We start from the raw sequence: 19,833 nt of genomic DNA, 5'->3' as shown, positions 1-19,833 counted from the left end.
CGTGTACCGCGTTAGAACTCCACTGGTAGCCCGACGTCGGTATGGTGCCGAAAACGTGCGTAAGACTGCAAACTCCACTTTGAAGCAGAAAAGGGCCAGTGCTTCGTCCGGACTGCACCGTGAACCACGTAATTGCCGCCTTGCATTGACGGCTGTCGAATTTACCGATAAACCCCTGCGTTACACTCGGGCAACACTTCACAAGCACGTTGCTGACGCAGTCTTCTTGCAGCGTCGGCCCACTGTTGCTGGTGGTCGCAGAGCGTGCCTGACTTCAAGTACTTTTTCAAGGCGTGGTAACACTGGGTCGATACGAGACCGACAAGACGCTGACGCCGACGATTGGCCGACTATTCAGCACTGTATTACTGATACCATTTTATCGTAATATGCCGACAACGACGCAACCGACGAGTGCGAGTTGTCATATAGCGCGACGGACTTTCGTGTCGACGGCACCGACAAAATCAGCGTGCCGACCGTGATAGCTTGACCGAACCCTATGTGATAAGCAGTCGAACCGACAATGCGATAGCTGGAGCTCATTCACTTGTAAATATAATTATTCGCGCTCAAAATGCGTCGACATGCCTTCGAAGTTGAAATGCACGAGTTTCAGTCCTCGCAAGTCGTGCACGTGAAGTTTGAACCAGTGTTGATCCTGTTTACCGAACGTCGGGTCAGGCCTGACCCCGTCGAGTTCGTGCACCCGCTACCGAGGGAGCTGAACTTAAAAAAATGAGCAGTCAGGACGAAGGAAACCGCTCTTATAGTTAAGTTAGGGCCCTATAGCAATTTGACTACTCCTCACTTCGCACGACACGTACACAATAAGCGGCAAGCGGCGACACAGCGCTGTGCCAGTATCTTGTACTTTTGTCACCGTTCCCGAATGCCACCGGTCGCATTCCCGTAGATGGTGGGTCTGTATGCGTTGTTATGCTGACACATTTATTAATTCCAGAGAAGCACTGTTTACCTCTGTGTCAAACGGGAAAGAAGAGACAGTGCATTTCGTAAAGCAGCATAATCTCGCTCAGTTGCCAACGGTGTCAGCAATGGCATCCGCGTTTTCGCGACAGAACGACACGGCGTATAAGTGGGGGCTTATGCCGAGCACAGTTGTCTCTAATAATCCTTTATAGCACCCGCAATCTGTAAGTATGATGAAGTTAAACAACAGCAACAATCAGTAGTAACACCCCGCAATACATATGTGTCTGGATCACAGTTGCAGTTGTTTAAGTGACTCGGCCGCTCATATTGACTCATCTCATGGAGGAAAAACGCAGCTCATATGCGCAGATATGCATGTTTGGCTACGTTTTGAGATTATTTCACATCAGCGATGCGCCGTTTGTATACAATATCCGAAGCTAGCAACGATCTGAAGCTGTAGATGTAAACAAATGCACCGCTTTGGCAAATTCAATGTGGAAGGCTGTGCTCGAAGGCTTCATGAATATGCGAAATGTTTAGTGAATGTGTAAAAGGAATACAAAAAGCGATGTGCAATCGCAGACATCAGCGACAACGAACTTAAGACAGCCACGTCGGCAGACGGAACGCGGCGTGCATTTATCGGCCGCGCTGTTACCTCAACAGCGCACTCGGGCCTATTCACCCAGTATATAGTCCATGGGTGAACGACATGCTGCCCCGGGCAAACCATTAAGAAATAATCGCGATCCACGAAGCGGACAACCGACGCACAGCCAACATCGGCGCAGGTACACATATCAACCGGCGAAATCCCCGGCACCCTTCCAAAACGTTTCCAGCGGCGTGCGTCAGAGGGCAGCACAGGAACATGAAAAAGGCGGATTATGGCACCGTGAGTCGACGGCGTTTTGTATCCAGACCAAGCAGACGCGGGCATGCTCACTGGCACTGTCGCACGCGTACAGCATTGATGCTGTGCGCCGCACATTGAGGATTGCCGCGGAGGTAGCACCGCTTGTAAGCGTCAGCTTACCTTGTAATATACGTATAGATAAAAAAAGCAAACGTCTGTGAACTTTACCGAATGCGATTTTAAGCAGCAATTGCATGGTGCGTGTAATAACAGCCGACTGGCCGACTGACGCATAGTTCCCCGCTTTCCGAGTAAAATATCGCGCGAGCATTGGCCGCGCTAAGGTTCAGGGTAAAAGCCCTTCCATGCGCTGATGGGGAGGGGCTTAAGTGCCATGCCTCGCCCCCTTTCACCGCTCTCTTCTTCCTTCTATATGGAGCGCCGCTAGGGCCCACGAAAGGCTCCAAACCTCTCAACATGCGTTCTAAAAAAAGTAGCTTTTCGTCTGTGTCTTGCTACATCTCTTATCCATACTCGTTTTGAAATTGTATCCTGCGCAGTAAATACTTATTCATGCGTATGTCGGCGTAACCATGCTACGTTAAAAAAACTTAGGAGTCTTAGGGATCAGCGCGCTGACGTGGAAATACCATGTGATTGCAATATAGTCAATCACTGTCCCTGTCCCGGCGCCCTGTCCCGTTCTCTTCTCTTGTGTGTGTCTGTTTATTTGGCGTCTTCATGTTTTATAATGAACAGCTACCAACTAGCCCGACAAGAAGTGCTTTTAATTGTCAATCCCGCACGGGCAATGACAGTAGAGTGCGAGGATTATGAGAACGGGGGCTATATAAAAGAATGGCACTACCTTGATGCTGACGGCAAGTCAGCGCCTTAAAAGGGGCTAGAAGTTGGGATGGTGCGCACGTGCGTGCTAAGAACGTCAGGAAGACACGCGCTGCGGGGCTTAGCTGCGCGGTCTGGATGCTTTGGATATAGCGAAATATTATTTAAATCAGCGGAATCAACTTGTTGAAATTGATGGCATCCCAGTTCAAGCAAGTAACAGTTGCAATGGCGTTCCCCAAGGAAGCATATTGGGCCCTTTGCTTTTTAATATGTACGTAAATAACCTTGTTCTTGTCGATAGTGAACCTAAATACATCATCTATGCAGATGATACTACGGTGCTTTTTTCATCGAACAACATGAAAGGCTGGTTTCAACTGCAAACTCTGTTCTTGAAGAAATACACAGATGGTCACAGGGTAGTGGCTTAAAAATTAACACTGACAAAACAAAAGCTATTTTATTTCAACCAAAAAATAAAGGTGTGAATTTAGAGACCGACCTTATACTAGGTTCTTCAAGAATTGAGCTTGTTCGGTCTGCGAAGACGCTAGGTGTGTTTTTTGACAGCCATGTGTTATGGACTGATCACATCGACTTCCTTGGAGGCAAACTTGCGCTAGTCGCTGGGGCGCTCTTCAGTTTAAGACTGCTGCCACGCAAGGTCGAACTTATTCTGTACAACGCTCTCTTCCTGAGTCACGTACACTGCTGCTACCTCGTGTGGAGTACGACGTCTGCTACAAACATAAACCGGTTATTCTTGCTTCAAAAAAAGGCAATACGTAGCATCTGTAATGCTCCAGTAGACGCTCACACTGCACCTCCATTCAAACAGTTGAATTTACTCACACTGCATTCTCTGTTGGAGTTGAGGCTGTTACTAGCCTATCGTAAAGAAGCAAAACAAAGCCAGTCATACATCACGTCGTCAGCACAATTAATTAGAAACAGAACAGAATACAGTACACGGTCACCTGAACACTGGTATGTGCCGCACCCTCGCACTAACTATGCTCTTCAAATGTTGTACCATCGCTTACCACGCCTATTAAACACGCTTAAATGTAATAACATAGATGTCACTTCTTGTCCTGTATCGCATTTATATGAGCATTTCAGTGATATTTAAAGACGAATTAATTTGTTGCTTGTGACTGTTTTCTAAAGTAGACTGTCGTCACACATCTCCGTCTGATATTATCCTCTGTCAACAGCTCAATCATGTCTTATTCTTTCCTACAATGATTACTTTGTTAATGATTCTATCGCTGCTTTTGTTGTTCTAGTGTACACTGTGGATTGCGTAGTTTTTTACGGTTTGTAATGTTTTTTTTTCATTGCATTTCTGTTTGCTGGCATACTCTCTAAGCCAACTTGTCATTGTTTTTTGCTTATGTATTGTTTTGTCGGTTCTAAATCAGTGCCTGTGCCTTCTGCTGCTGCCCTCAGACCGGGTTTAAGACCCGTCAAATTGCTGCGAGCAACTTCTCCCTTAAATCCCTCATAAATTGTACGTTTATGGAAATAAAGGCAGTTGTCCTGTTTACAAAAAAAAAAAAAAGAGAGGGAAGGAGGGAGGGAATGGTGCGAAGCAGAGCGCGTGCACGAGGTTGTTGTTGTTGTTGTTGTCCTGTGGGGCCGTGGCAAATACCCACAGTGGGGGATTGGCCATGAATCGGGTGGTTAAATCAGGTGCAAAAAATAATAAGGGAGTTAACAATTTGAACATTGGAGTTTAAAAGTAGACGTTTTGTGTTTGGAGAGAAAAAAGATAATCACAAGAAAGCCGGGTATAATAATAATATTAGTAATAATAATAATAATAATAATAATAATAATAATAATAGATAAGAACTAAAAGAAAGCTATCGTGGGGAGGGAGAACGATCAGTTTAACATGGAAATCGGTTGGTTTCAATGAGGTAATTTTGGATTGCCAAGCAAACATTTCTGTGACTGAACCCAATAATGGAGGCTCCAAAAGATAGGATCACAGGCACTGATAAATTTAGACCAATAGTGCGAAGCGGGATTTCGAGTAGTCGTTTTCTCATAATAAAGAAACGCCTGCAAGACAACAAGAAATAGTCCATTGTCTCCGCTTCGCCACAGAATGAGCATATAATGGTGAGGGGACCAGACCAGACCTGTGGAGATAGAAGTTTAACGCAGCTATACGGCAGCGCAGTCTCGTGATGGACACTTCAATTTTCCGTGTTCGGCAAAAATCTCTGTGCCAAGGGTGTAGGAGATGTCGGTAATCCACAGAGTTCGTAATTGCGGAGACTGATACTGCCTGCATTGTGACACTCCTGCGAAATCTTGCAGCAGTAACACGAGCAGTCAGTGGGCAGTAAGGAAGAATTGGGCCACTTATCGATGCATTCGCCAGAGAGCCTGCAATTTCATTTATAATTAGTGCTTTGTGGCCAGGCACCCAAATCAAACGCACGCTTCTCAAATACCCAGGTACCAATGATTGAAATGTCCTCATCACGCGAGAATCGCCAGAAGCAGTAAGGGAAGAGCACAATGATAACGAATCAGTGACTATCATGGCTGACGTAATTGATGGTCCTAATTTGCGTAATGCTAGCACTACGGCCATGAATTCGGCTAAAAAGATCGGTATGAAATCTGGCAGCCGAAGAGAAAATGTCCAATCAAGAATCGGGGAAAATATTCCTACACCTGACTTTTCTTCACATTGCGAAGCATCTGTCGCAGTTACAATGCTTGTTTGAAGGTTCTTCATATGATCTTGTAATATACCGTCTAGAATACGGTATGGAAGTAATTTGGCATTATTAGGAAAAATGTCATCGAATTGAATATCCGTTGCAACAGCTCTGTCGGGAATAGGAAGTACATCGCATATGCGCACGCCCAAAGAGTCAAGTAATTTTTGCACGAATATAATTTGCGGAGTAAGTAGTCGCGGCCAGTTGACACCGAAAAACAACGCAGGTTGTGAAATAAAGATTGTTTGGGGATGTCGCAGCGGTGATTCATAAATCCTTAAGAATGTCTGCACTGTCAAAAGCCGGAACCTGCACGAAAGGGGAGGAACAAGGGATTCTAGATAAAGAATAGAATTTGCAACAAATTTAGGAAGACCTAAACACAGACGTAATGCTTCTCTTTCTAAGAGGATTAGAGGACGGGACATGTAGGCTGGAGCTCTAGAGAAGAGCACGCAACCAAATTCTAATACAGGGCGAACGTACATACGATATATCATTAGGAGTGTATCTCTTCTCAATCCTATTCGACGACTGCTCAGCCTACGCAATATGCCAATTGCACGGTTACCTTTTCCGGTCACATGATCTACGTGTGGGCGCCAGTTGAGAGAAGCGTTACAAATAATTCCGATGTATTTAACAGATTCCACCTGTGGTATGTCTTGAAGGTGGTAAGACAATGAAATGTGCACTATGTCACGTATCGGAAAAACGAGAACAGCACATTTGCTGGTAGTGAGTATAAAGTGATTAACATCTAACCACCTCTCCAGAGCCCAAAGGTAAGTTTGCAGTCGTTGGTATAGCGTGTGGATGTCATTTACAGATGCGAAAAACGCAATATCGTCTGCATAAATATAAGTAGTTACTTCCTGATGACAAGGTAGTGTGCTCATGAGAATATTAAAAAGCACCGGGCAAAGGAATGAGCCTTGCGGTACGCCTCTCGTTTGTTTGTGCTTAGAAGAAGAAAAGCCGCTTTAGTAGCAATAGAATTCTCTTTCACCTAAGAATGACTGAATGCACGCTACTATATACCCAGGAACACCACAGGATATTAACCGATTGGTCAATACAGTGTGCTCCACAGTGTCGTATGCCTTAGCGATATCGAGCGTCACTGAGGCAGCGTATTGCTTATGACGTCGAGCTAGTTGTATTCGGCTTTCTAAATCGACGTGGGCATGCCAGATGGAGCAGCCGGCCCTGAAACCAATCTGACAGGGACTAAGAATGGAATTATCATTAATAAATTGCATGATACGACGGTGAAGAAGCCTCTCAATGAATTTTACTACGTTTGATGTAAGTGCAATGGGCCTAATGTTATCCAATACATACCTTCCTTCTTGTTTCTTACGCATCAATATTATAGCAAGGACGTCGATCCGAATAAATCGCGAAGCTTCGGACGAATAGCAGTTCAGCACAAATTGTCACTGACGTCAGTAAGGGTGGCTACGGGAGCAGCGATTGAAGCGCGACTATGTGAAGGAACAAGGAGAGAAAAAGGAGTTTCTTTTAATTAAAACGATGCGCAGAATAATTCAATAAAAATAAAATTCCTATTTAATTTAACAGGCGCGTGTCGAGAAAATAAAAGACAGCTCAGTTTGACTTTATCATTATCAATAAATACTTTTTTTTTCAGCGCCCACCATAAGAGCGCCAGGCCGTCGACACCGCTATCACTTGCAACGCGCCTCTTGAAGTCTGCAGAAAGGCGCGCGTAAGGTTCACCTGTTACAATACGCATCCCCCCCCCCCCTCTACACGTTGTGTTGCTTTGCTTGTCAACGTTTGAATGAATTTGATGGTGCGGGTAGTTTGATCCTTTCCTAATCTGTTCAGACAAAAGCAGTGAGTTGCGACCGCCTGATAATTGTTCACTTTAGCTGTTTTCGTGCGACTGCGCTGGCTGACGGGCTTGGCGTCTGACGGTGGGACCATCACTCTACACCCAAAGCTTTCGTCGGCCTCCAAAGAAAGTATGTTCTGTGCAGGGGTACGATTTCGACACCCTTACGGCTGACCTTTTACTGCATCGCTTTCCGCGCTGAAAGCTCGAAACGCCCATCAAGTGCAATGGCGGGCCATTTGAGTACACAGCTCTAATGGCAGGCCACCGAAACAAATTTCGCGCCTTTGAGAACAAAATGATTTCACTTCTGTTTTTAACGGATATGGTGCGACGTTATTTTTTCTTCCGCCGGAGGTGTTCCCTTTGCACACGGATGGCGCTGAGCCCCGTGAGCCACGAAGTTTCCTACAATAATTACTAGAGGGAACTCTGGCGCTCGTGTCTACGGGAGCTGCAATGGGAGCGGTTGAGCCAGCATGGGAAGTACATGGATTTGCCTGAACTTCGTCCTTCTGGCTTCAAAAGGCTTTGCAATCTCGTCATTTTCAACAGCGTGCTGCATAATCAATTACCAAATAAACATTATTAAAACTGTCCGACGGCAGGGTTCGAGCACAGGACATCTAGCACGGACGCGCGACATTGAAACCATCACGCCACGGACGCATGCATCGAAAAGCGACATATAACGACGCCCTTATTATGTTTATCGCGGGCAAGCCAGTGCCTCGAGACGCTTGGCGCGTTTCGACATAGTCACCTCGACAAGCTGAACCGTTGCACTTAGTAGTGATTGCGCGTGTTCGCAGCGTATTCCGCGCTTAGAGAAGTGCATATTGCTCTGAAACAAACGACAGTGAAGGCATACAAAGCGTAATACACGAGTCCACAAAAACGTCTGAATGCACAAGCACGAAGATAAAACAAATCAATGTAATTCCCATCATTCTCGTAGTTTGCAGCGCCAGAGTAGTAATTCTTGTAGGAAACTATATGCCATGAACCGCCGATGAAGCACCATGTTTTGAACGTATGGGCTTCCATGGAAGCTTCGCTACCAGGCATAATTTACCTTGGTTACAGTACAGCGTACGCTACCACGCGCGTCGCGCTTACCCGCCGGTGCACAGTGGAAGCTCTACAGTGAAGCGTCACGGAGCGGGATCGTTGGGCGCGCTGTGTTGCACGCCGCTACAGGGCGCTTGGCTGGCCGGCAGCACGCTGCTGATCTCAACAGCTTGTCGGTGCGCGCGTGCCGACTTCTCGGCGTTATAAGACGCTCACATGCCGTGTTGTCGCTGCTCGCGCGATATTATTAAAAATACGGGAGCCCGTATCTGTGGTCACGTTGGGATACTACCATGGTAACAAAGTTTCAACATAGAGTGCCGCGACGTACCGTTTCTCGCTGCTTGCTGTGGCCATTTAAAATTACGATGCCGACTTCGACCACCAACAGCACGCCCTGTTTTATCACTATAGATCATGGCCTTTTTCATTTCTACAAAAATCTCGTGACACGTCATGGGAGGTTGTCGATCTCTTCACATTCGCGTTGATACCCATTCCCTGGTGTTCACACGCGGTGCAGCTGCCGGTTCGGTTGGCAGGGCCCCAAGTGCGACGAGTGCAAGCCCCTGCCGGGTTGCCTGCACGGACGCTGCACCAAGCCGCTCGAGTGCGTCTGCGAGCCAGGCTGGACGGGCATCTTCTGCCACATTCGTGAGTACTGTCTTTGCACCGTGCCTAACGGAGATCGTACTACGAACACAATGACGATGTTTACTGGCATCCCCTTAAAACGGGCCGGTGACAAACAGTCACCTAGCCTGGTTGAGCTAATCAGGTTTTACAGCTATCGCAGTCTGGTACATTGCCTAATCTGTTCTTGTTTCTTTCTTTCTTCATTAAAATATGTATATCTGTATTATACAGTAACCAATGCATGTAAGGACTTGGGTTATATCAATCCCTTTCTTGCTCATTTTTCGCCAATACTCTCAAAGTATCTCACTTATCTCGCCTGCTAACCAGCGATGACCAGTCGCCTAACAGCAGCGTTGGAAACGACATCTTGCTGCATTGAGATCAACCATAAAGTGGTAAATATTCTCTTCTGCTGCATGTATATTCTGTTCAAAAAGATACTAATTAGAGGCGGGCGGATATCAACTTTTTCGAATACGCATCGAATACGAATAGTAAGTATCGAATCGAATATCGGATAGCCAAATCCAGACGCATATATGTGCAACAGGAATATTTATTCCGGAATAGTTAGGCACCACGCTTGTGCTGACTAGTTTCCTTACTAGATCAGTAACGACTAGCTTTTCAAAAACGCTAAATAAGTGGCTGCCGGAAAAAAGAAAGATCAGAAGTTATGGGAAAAGAAATGAAAAAAATTCACGCCGAATCTCCTCTGCGAGTTATCTAAACGATGCGTAAGCATTTCATAGTGAAAACGTGGTGTTTCGCGGTAGTATGTTGGTGTGCTTCGTATAATTGCGGGGACTACAGCGAAAGAACCGTGTAATGGAGAAGCGCGGTTGAAACACCGAGCCATTGAGACCTGCACAAGACAACGTAGAAGAGGCGAGTAGAAGCATCGTTCACTGGTGTTACAGGTAACCCGCAGCATATGTGGACGTGGGATGAGATGACGAGGCCGACAGAGAGTGCCGGCATATGTTCGCGCGCTGTGTTCTCGCCGCTTGCTTAGCCTCGAGGAGAGACGCGCGTATCTTGAAAGCGGTCTGCGAGAGTGGCCGAGTGCGGCGTTGCTGACAGCTCCGTGAGCGCTGTGTTCTTGGCACTTCGTTGGTGTTGAAGCGCGAACAAGCACGAGGGTGAATTCGCTCGATGCTGCGGGCGCTACCTTGAAAGCGGTCGTCTTACTGGACGGATGGACGGACGGTTTTCTCCTTGGGTAAGCATAGAAATGCTTACGCATTAGAAATTTTACGCCACTGTTTGGGGCCTATCTCTTCAATAATCGTCAACTACCGCGCGGGCCTTTAAACTCTGCACGTCCGGTATATTCCAGGTCACGAACGGCGTTATCCGCGAGACATAGAATTCTTGACAGTTTTCAAGAAAAGAACCACAAGCAAGACAGGTGGCGAATATTGGCTGGGGACAAAAATGCGCCCTAAAGGGGCACGTGACTTCTTTTTACTTTTCTTCTTATGCAAGAGCAGTGCAGCTCTCGGCGCGGCGACCGTACTCGGGTTCTGCCACTGGATTCCGGTTCGCTGATTAGCTTGTATGAAGGCTGGGAAACATTAGATATTTTAATTTGATGCTGAAGTTCGTCTCGAAACGCCGGACATGCATGGCGACCCCGCAATTATCAGTGACGTCATGACACGGAGTGAAACTTGCTGACGTCGTGCAGAAACTAGGCTATACGTACGATGGCGTGGCTCAAAAAAAGAAAAAAAAACTAGTTCTTTGCGCGTTTCTTATGGTTGCGCTCGCTAGTCGTAGTAGGGGGAACACCGAATCAATATCAAGAGAGGGAAGAAGATGATGTTCGCCTAGCGATAACGGAACCTCCGCTTGCGCTCAGGACCGTCGGTTGCGTTATCGCTTAGCGAACGTCTTCTTCTTCCCTCTCTTACCCCGTGTCCCACTACTGCTAGGTGCACATACCCAAATCATAGAAGACTCACGCTTGTAACAATATTATGATGTCATGCGGGACCCACACACGTCATTGGCCTAAGTGCTGAGACCCATAAGAGTTTTCTAGTAAAATTACTCGAAGGAGCTCTGGCGTCCAGCTACTATGGCAATGATGTGCATCGGCTAGTCTGGCCTTCGTGCTTTAGCTTCAGACGTTCTCGTATATTTGTTTGCTGTGGTGCGTCTGCCTCTATTGGTCCGAATTGCAAAGTTACCCTGTTTTTTCTCAACGCAGAAGTAAAGAATACTATTCGCATATGCCTAATCGCTGCCCCGCATGGGTGTCGCGTCAGCAGGTACTTGGTGCGTTGCGACACCACGTGCCCGAGCACATGAGGGTGGGACCCTGCCGCTTTTGACCGTGCGTGGCTTAGCCGTGTCCTGGGAAGAGGGGATCCTGGGGGTTGGGCCGACGCTGAGTATTCGGACCTTTAAGGCCCCTCGGCGGAGGCAACCCTTTTTCCTTTGGCCTCGGCTTCACGTAGACGGCGCCTCCAGATTGACCCATCCTGGGGAAATCGGTAGTTGCATTTTCCTATCCTCCTCTTCAATCTTGGTCTTTTTCTCTAACTTTGAAGCTTTCCTGTCTTCTTCTCACTTTTGAATTTCTGGTTCTCCAGGCAGCTAGGATTAACCTTGTGTGAAATAACCAACCATGGTTATATCATATTTGGTTACTGTGGTTGTATACAGCTGGCGTTCGCAGGTCTTGTTTATTTACAACGCCTGTTGCGTACCTTTGTTGGGCTCCGCGGTCGGCGGGTGGCACCACCGCCGAAATCACTGCAATTTGTATGGCTTCTTCTTTCCCCAGGCTCCCTGATCGCCCTCTCACAAAAAGAGGGCGCACTGATGAATCTTCTAACTTTTTTTTTACTAAGTCCTCTGAAATTGTCCCACGTTTCCACGTGATTCACAGTGAAACCCCTGACAAGACCGTAGGAACAGTATCACCTTTTGTTGTCGCAAAATGCCTGACTGACACTCTGGGCCCTGGATACAAAATCACGAAAATGGGCAGTGGTGGCATTCTCCTCGAAGTCCGTGATAAAGCTCAGTATGAAAGTCTGCCAAAACTCGTCTCGTTTGGTGACACCCAAATTTCTGTAAGCACTCATCGTTCAATGCATAGCACACGAGGGGCATTATCAGATCAGAACCTGCTGGAAGTGACCGAGACAGAGCTCCTAGAAGGCTGGAGAGAGCAACGTGTCACGAATGTGCAGCGAATTAAGATCCGACGAGAGGACGAGGAAATTCCGACATAACACCTCATACTTACATTTTGTACGAGCACGCTCCCCGAAGACATCGAAACAGGTTACATCAAAATGAATGTCAAACTGTACATGCCAAACCCTTGACGCTGTTTTAAGTGCCAAAGATTCAGTCATGGCTCTCAGAGTTGCCGGGGCCCTACCACATGTGCAAGTGTGCGCGACGCATGACCACCCTGCAACGATCCACCCCACATGCAAACTGTGACGGTGAACACGGCATATTCTCGCTCCTGTCCCTCATGGAAAAAGGAAAAATAAATTATCACGTTCAAAGTAAAAGAAAGCATTTCCTTCAAAGAAGCACGAAAACGCCTCTCATTTGTGAGGCCTTTTTTCTCCGAAGTGGCACTGCAGGGGGCAGTGCCACAATGGTTCTCGGCGACCGGTCGGACCACGCAAAGTGGACCAGTGGTAACGCCACTCGCCCCTACTGCTGGATCACCTAGTGCTGTTCCGCCACCCAGCATAAAGAGCCAGCAGTCTACCGGACCTGCAGGCTTTAGGACTTCTAGCGTCATTGTTCGCACAGAGAAGCCCGAAACACCCGCGAGCCCGTACACCGTGAGTGGGAATTCAGCGCCTCAGCGTAGGCGATGCATACATCACCAAGTTTATCGGCGTCTCAGACGCCGAAGGATCGGCGCAGTTCTCACGAGCGCGCCAGTAAACACAAACCCCGCATCACGGAGCCCAGTAAGGGTCCTGTGCGCTAACATAGTTTTCCTCTCTTAAAGGGCCCCTCACCAGGCCCCGTAGCAAATTTTGGTTGTACGCTGTAAATTGTTACGTGTCCTCTAGGCAGCGTTCTGCTGCAAAAATGTTTCATATCGGCTCACTAATAGCCGAGAAAGAAATATTTCAGTGCCGCGAACCCATGATTTCAGCAGGCGGGCTCCACTGCCAAGTAAGACGCTCTCTCCGCTCGCCCCATCTAGCCACGCAAGCGAAATTCCTTTCCTGCGTTCTCCCATACCGGACCTCGAGGATTGCGTTACGCAAACGTCTCAGGCCCAGCCTTCATTTTTTGTTTTGCTCCTCGTTTCTTCTTTCTTTTTTTTTTTGGCGCTACGAACTTCCGCCGACGGCGTCGCGCGCGAGCTGTTGTCTCGTTCGCGCAGCGCACGATTTTGTGCCCTGTGCGCAAGGAAACATGACTAGCGGTATAATTCAATGATACAGGAATACTGAGGCATAACAAGCGCATCGCGGAGCATGATCACGCGCAGGAACACGGTAGAAAATGGCATAGTTTCGGTACCAGCGCACGTGACCGCACGACCGTGGAAACAAGCATACGAAGCGGAAGTACATCTCTCTTGCCTCGGTGTGAAGTAAAACAAAGAAACACGAAGACACTCCGTTTGTGTGTTTGATTATTTCTCTGAACTTCAATTCGTCAATTCCAGCAACAGATCGCACAGATAACGGATGTTGTCTTGAATGATTCTCGAAGTTGCGTGTCACCACGAGCGACGTCACACTGCGGACACGACTACGTAGGCGCAGGGGCACGACCACGTCACCGTCCGGCTTTGAGCGCGGCGGCCGCGACGAGAAGAAAAAACGGCGTTCGGTTTGAAATTTCAGATCTTTCCGCGGCGCGTAGCGGTGTAATACTTTGCAGACACGATCGTTATGGCGCAATGTGTGCCCTGCGCTTGTCAGCTCCATATGGTCAGACCTGGTGAGGGGCCCTTTAAACACATAGCACAAAACAGTTCCACTATGGATACACAAATACTATGTTGGAATGTCAGGGGTCTTCTCCGCAATCTCGATGACGTTAAATAGCTCCTACATAAACATAATCCAAAGTGTGTTCAAGAGACACATCTGAAATGCACACAAACAAACCTTCTTCGTCAGTACGCCATCTTCAGAAAAGACTGTGACGACGCTAACGCGTTGTACTCTGGTGTAGCAATCGTTGCAGGCAAGTCGGTAGCTTGTCATCATGTAGCCTTACAGACACACCTTGAGGCATGCAGTGTCAGTGCGGGGAGTTTTTTTTTTAATACGTTGGTTACTGTTTGTTCCATATACATACCCCCAAACTATCACCTCCAAAAAACAGATTTCTATAACCTCATAAATCAGCTTCCGGATTCCTACGTACTCGCGGGTGATTTTAACGCCCACAAGACCCTGTGGGGAGACTCGATACCGTTGTAACGCGAGAGGACGGTTGATAGAACATTTTCTTCTGAGATCTTGTGCATGCCTACTTAATAAGAAGGAGCCGACCCTATTATATAATGTGGAACACAACTCATATTGATCGGTATACTTAGCAATTGGCATTGCTTCTCTTCTGCCTGACCTGAAATGGAATGTCATCAAAAATCACCCGCCATGGTTGCTCAGTGGCTATGGTGTTGGGCTGCTGAGCACGAGGTCGCGGGATCGAATCCCGGCCACGGCGGCCGCATTTCGATGGGGGCGAAATGCGAAAACACCCGTGTACTTAGATTTAGGTGCACGTTAAAGAACCCCAGGTGGTCTAAATTTCCGGAGTCCCCCACTACGGCGTGCCTCATAATCAGAAAGTGGTTTTGGCACGTAAAGCCCCATAATTCTTTTTAATCAAAAATCCTTTTGGATGTGACCACTTCCCAGTCACTCTAAGTTTAGCAGCACAATGATTGTCCGCCGCATGTCCCTCGCTGGAAACTAGCCCCAGCCAATTGGAAACGTTTTAAATGATGTACTTATCTATCACGAGATATTTTATGCTATTATAATATAGTTCACGTCGTATTATATTGTTACGCTAACGAAGGATTAAAAACTGGAGACTATTTACAAACTATATTTACAAAGGATAACTGCAGCGCGGGCCAGTTCAGTCGACAGCTCGAGAGACAGAGCGTTCGTAGTCTTTGTCGGGGCGCACGCGTGCATCGTCCACAAGAAACACGCAATAAGCATGTATCATTATCCCCGGTGGCAGAAGCACCGTCCCGGTGCGTCTAAATATCGGTGATAACAGGAGAGTAATATGGTTTGAGGAGTGTGACAGGCTCAACGTCAGTGTAACTCGGAGCAGATGAGGCACTGGTACCGACTGGGGCGATTTCGTACTGTAAGATCTGGAGGACGATCCCACCGCTGTTACCAGTTGTAAGATTTGTCGGACGATGTCGCCGCTGCCACCATTTGTAAGAATTGAAGGTCGTTCTCACCGATGCTACCAGTTGTAGGGGTTGTCGATCGTAGAGATGAACTTGGGAGGAACTAGGCGTACAGGGTTTATTTACAGTATTTACATTTAAACAAGAGATACATTTCACAGTCTAGCGTGACTCCCAAATGGTTCACGCAAAACGAAGCATACAGCATACGAGCACGAAGCTCCAATCACACTGACGAGCACGCAGCTCACGAGCACGATCACGAGTACATTGACGAGCACAGACGAGCACTCGAGCACACTCTAGCAGCCGACAACAGCTGCTTATAAACACTCCATTCTCCCTAGATCCCTAGATGAAAGAAACTGCTGTCCAATCGGACTGTCCATAGTCGTTGGGGCGTAGTCGACCCGACTTGGAGGAGGAGCGCTCACACACTTGGAGGAGGAGGGCTCACGACTTGGAGGAGGAGGGCTCACGCACTTTGGATTCCCAGAACCCGAGTTGAGCGCGTCTCCGTAGCCAGGTGGTCACGCCTGACCCCAGCCGGCGCCTCTAAATTCCAGAGCTGCCTTTCTCCTGTAGTCGCCACGAATATCAGCAGACTAGATCGGCGGTGGCGGGTACAGTAACAATAGTTGGTCCGCCGATCGCGTTTAGCCATAACGGCGCCGAGGGGGTGTTGAAGGGGCACCTGGAGGTCCCTCCGAAATGAGTCACCGCAGCAATTGTGGTAGGCTTCCATGGTTCTCTTCGGGGAAGCTCGCAACGCTCACAGCTGCAGCTGGCTGAGAAAACTTGCATGTTGCCACCTCGGCAGGCCATTCCTAACAGCTCCTCCATGACCCGGAAAATCTCGACTGGCCAGTGCTGACAACCGCTGGGCAGGAAGAGAACGGCTGGCGAGCAAGAAGGTGGCTTTGCTCTCTGCAACCCCTGCGCACTTGGAATGCCTGCAACCATCTCACAATAACCGACACAGAAGAGTCGATCCCGGCAACACAATACCGCTCAGCGTGCAAACGCCCGGAATCGGCTGTTAACCTATCAGGTTTCCTATAAAAAATTTCAATGCAAGCCACTCAAATGGGAACCCCAAATTTTGCCCCAAAATTTCGTGCCGCCAAAGCGAGCGTTCACGTTCCCCCTGAGTTTGACCAAACCTGACCGTCGCGGTGCACAAGAGTAAAGGTTTACGCAGAACTAAACTGGAGGCTCTCAACCATCAATACCGGAACACAACTTCAGCAGCCTAAGTTCACGAACAGCCTGTTCTTACCCTATCGCAGTGGCGTACTTATCTCTCGTGCTGTTGCCACTGAACAATCTGGTGAACTCCACAGGTACGTAATCACAATCGCGCTAGCTTTGTGGTCTCTATGCAGAACACGCACTTGCGTCAGACACAATGTTTTTATCACGCTTACTCACATTTGTTCCTTTAGTCCACACAGGACACGTTTCTTAAACGAACAACCAAACTTGCGTAACTTACGCAACTCAGAGGAACCTTTAAACAAATGTGCCTTCTAATAACTAGTTCCACGCACGCTTATTAGAGAAGTCAGAATACGGCCGCCCTCAACACACACGAGCAACCCAGTCATAAATCTGCTTCCTTCCGTCCACACAGGACACGCTCTAATGCACCTAAGAGTTCTTCTCAGTGCAAATAATGCGCTAACTGAAAATCTACGCGCTTAACCTTAGAAAATTCAAAAACACTTATAAAAAAGAAGGTTAACTAATACACATGCGCGTTACCACCGGCCTCTCACCAATAACCTTGACACTCAGGTTACTCACACACACAAAAAAAGAAAGCCTATCTACTCAATAATGAGCACCTCGCGAAACTACATGTTTAAATAAAACACCTCTTTCAAACCTCGGAGCTTTTCAAACGAAAACATAAACAAAGCTCCTACCTTACATATTGAAAGAGTCTCAAATCGCGAAAATTTTCAAATGCTCAAAAAAATACAACAAAACAACACGCTTTCCTTCTACGGAAGCTCTCTTGGCCTCCCGTTTCAAATGTTTACAACTGACTCATACTTTTGAGCCGTACTCGAGGTGGTCGCGGTTCGAAAGCTATTCTGGCTACCCAGGAACCACAAAAGGGCTGATATACTATCAGCTCCTTCAATACGTTACAGTCTCCGGCCTATTTGCGTCCTGGCGCCACGCTTTCATCGCGAACTCGACTGACCTCGTCTCGTCTTGTCACCTTGCGCTCCTTCGCCCTACAAGCTGCACTCCGAAAAGGACGGAACGACGAGGAACGTAACTGCCCCGTGCCCTTTGTCCGCGTCCATACAGAACATGCTTCTCGGTCTCTTTTTGACCTGTGGCTCGATCGTGTTTGATGCGCCAACATCGTCAACGACGACCGCACTTTTCTTTTCTCCGCGCCCTGCCTTTTCGCGCCTGTCGCCGACTTTGGCTGCGCTACATTACTCACCGCATTTCGATCTTTAACGCGCTTCTTTCTGCGGTGCTTTTTCTTGGAATTCCCTTTCATGCCGTCCTCTGGCGTCTCGTGCTGGCCGGTACACATCTCGTCGGCCCGGATCGGTCTCCTACCCGCACAGTCTGAGTGACTATCCTTTAAATCTACTCTCTCTCTCTGCCTCGACTGGCGGACAGCTCAACCGTCTCTGGAACAATGCAGCAGTCTTTACTCGAGCTATGCAACTCGCACTCCGGCGAACTGCCCTCTACTGCATTGCCCAGCTCATGCTGTGCATCGGCACACAGCCCGTCGGTCTCGATCGCTGTCTCACGCGCACAGTCCGAATGATTCTTAACTAAATCATTCCTCTCTAGGCTACCTAGACTGGCGGAGAGCTGCACCGATCCCTGAACAATGCCGTTGTCTTCTCTTGAGCTACGCAGCTCGCAATCCTGAGAACTACCCTCAACTGCATCGTCCAGCTCGCACTTCATTTCGGCACGCAGATCAGGCTCGGCATGGGTGCTCGCGTCTGTCGGGTCCGCAGTATTCTGTATCTCGCTAACGACCTCGTTAACATTACATGCGACGCACACGTGCGGTGACTGTGCCAATTCATTCACAGCTGGCCTAGCTGTCTCTACATTGCTCTGTTGGCACAGCACCACGTCGCTCTCATTACGGCCTTTAATGGCCTCTGTTGCCACTAAGGCCTCGTTAGCTGCTAGCACTTTGAGTTCACCTATGAAAGTGCTGCTAATCTCACAGGTACTACTACTTTTCTCGGCTTTCGACCGAAATCTGCTATCGACTTCCTCCAATTTTCGCTGCGTCCAGCTTACATATTTCTCAAGCCGCTGTTGACTTCGTGCGTTTAACTGCTGCAAATCATGTATCTGTTTGTTCACTGCTGTCATTTCCTTTTCACGCTCCTGCCGTTTTTGCTCACGCTCTTGGCGTTTTCGGTCGCGCTCTTGGCGTTCTTGCCTAATTGATTCCTGCCCTTGTCTTTTGCTTAGAATTCGTTTACATAGTTTTTGGATGAGTTTCAAATCATTGCCGCTTTGCAAAATGGTTTTACGAATGTCTGCTTCCGTCAAGTCCTTCTCTACGTCTACCACGAGCACACAACCACAACAGGTCAGTTCCCGTCATACACAAAATGACCATGGTCGCTACTTAAAGCTTTGGCTCTGCTGTCACACAATACTTGCTGCGATACCCACGCAAATCAAAATACAAGTAAAAGATCCCCAGCGAATCAAATTCACAAACACAGAGAAATTGAAGCCTGGTAAATCTTACAGCCAAAACCAAATGCTTACCCACTGAAACAGCACCATATCACCAGTCCTTCTCCGCCGTATCCAGTCAGTTGCAAGAGGTGGTCAATCCCAAGTCGCCTCCAACTTGATCAGGATACCGGTCGGTCACCATGTGCCAAAGTCCGTGAGCTGCCGTTGCTGTCTCCGAGTCGTAGGCCGACCTACGAGCAGTAGGTCGATCTCACCGCTGCCACCCAGATGTAAGATTTGGAGGACGATCCCTCCGCTGTTACCAGTTGTAAGATTTGTCGGACGATCCCACCGCTGTTACCAGTTGTAAGATTTGTCGGACGATCTCGCCGCTGCCACCATTAGTAAGAGTTGAAGGTCGTTCTCACCGCTGCTACCAGTTGTAGGGGCTGTCGATCGTAGAGAGGAACTTGGGAGGAACTAGGCATACAGGGTTTATTTACAGTATTTACATTTTAAACAAGAGATACATATGACAGTCTAGCGTGACTCCCAAATGGTTCATGCAAAACGAAGCATACAGCATACGAGCACGAAGCTCCATTCACACTGACGAGCACGCAGCTCACGAGCACGATCACGAGTACATTGACGAGCACAGACGAGCACTCGAGCACACTCTAGCAGCCGACAACAGCTGCTTATAAACACTCCATTCTCCCTAGATCCCTAGGTGAGGGAAACGACTGTCCAATCGGACTGTCCATAGTCGTTGGGGCGTAGTCGACCCGAC

The 19,833-nt window shown here is 48.0% G+C and overlaps 1 protein-coding gene across 1 annotated transcript in view; it reads left to right on the top strand.

The window, feature by feature from the left end:
* Nucleotides 1-19,833, top strand: part of LOC126533285 (uncharacterized) — a 109,042-nt gene that overhangs the window by 70,967 nt on the left and 18,242 nt on the right. The window contains exon 6 of the mRNA XM_050180545.3: nt 8,844-8,974. Coding sequence (XP_050036502.1) covers nt 8,844-8,974 — 131 coding nt within the window. The remainder of the gene's footprint in view (nt 1-8,843; nt 8,975-19,833) is intronic.

The sequence above is a fragment of the Dermacentor andersoni genome, chromosome 7, assembly GCF_023375885.2.
Source record: "Dermacentor andersoni chromosome 7, qqDerAnde1_hic_scaffold, whole genome shotgun sequence".
Classification (NCBI taxonomy): Eukaryota; Metazoa; Arthropoda; class Arachnida; order Ixodida; family Ixodidae; genus Dermacentor; species Dermacentor andersoni.
The sequence above is the reverse complement of the archived record's forward strand: the minus strand, read 5'-3'. Positions and strand labels throughout refer to the sequence as shown.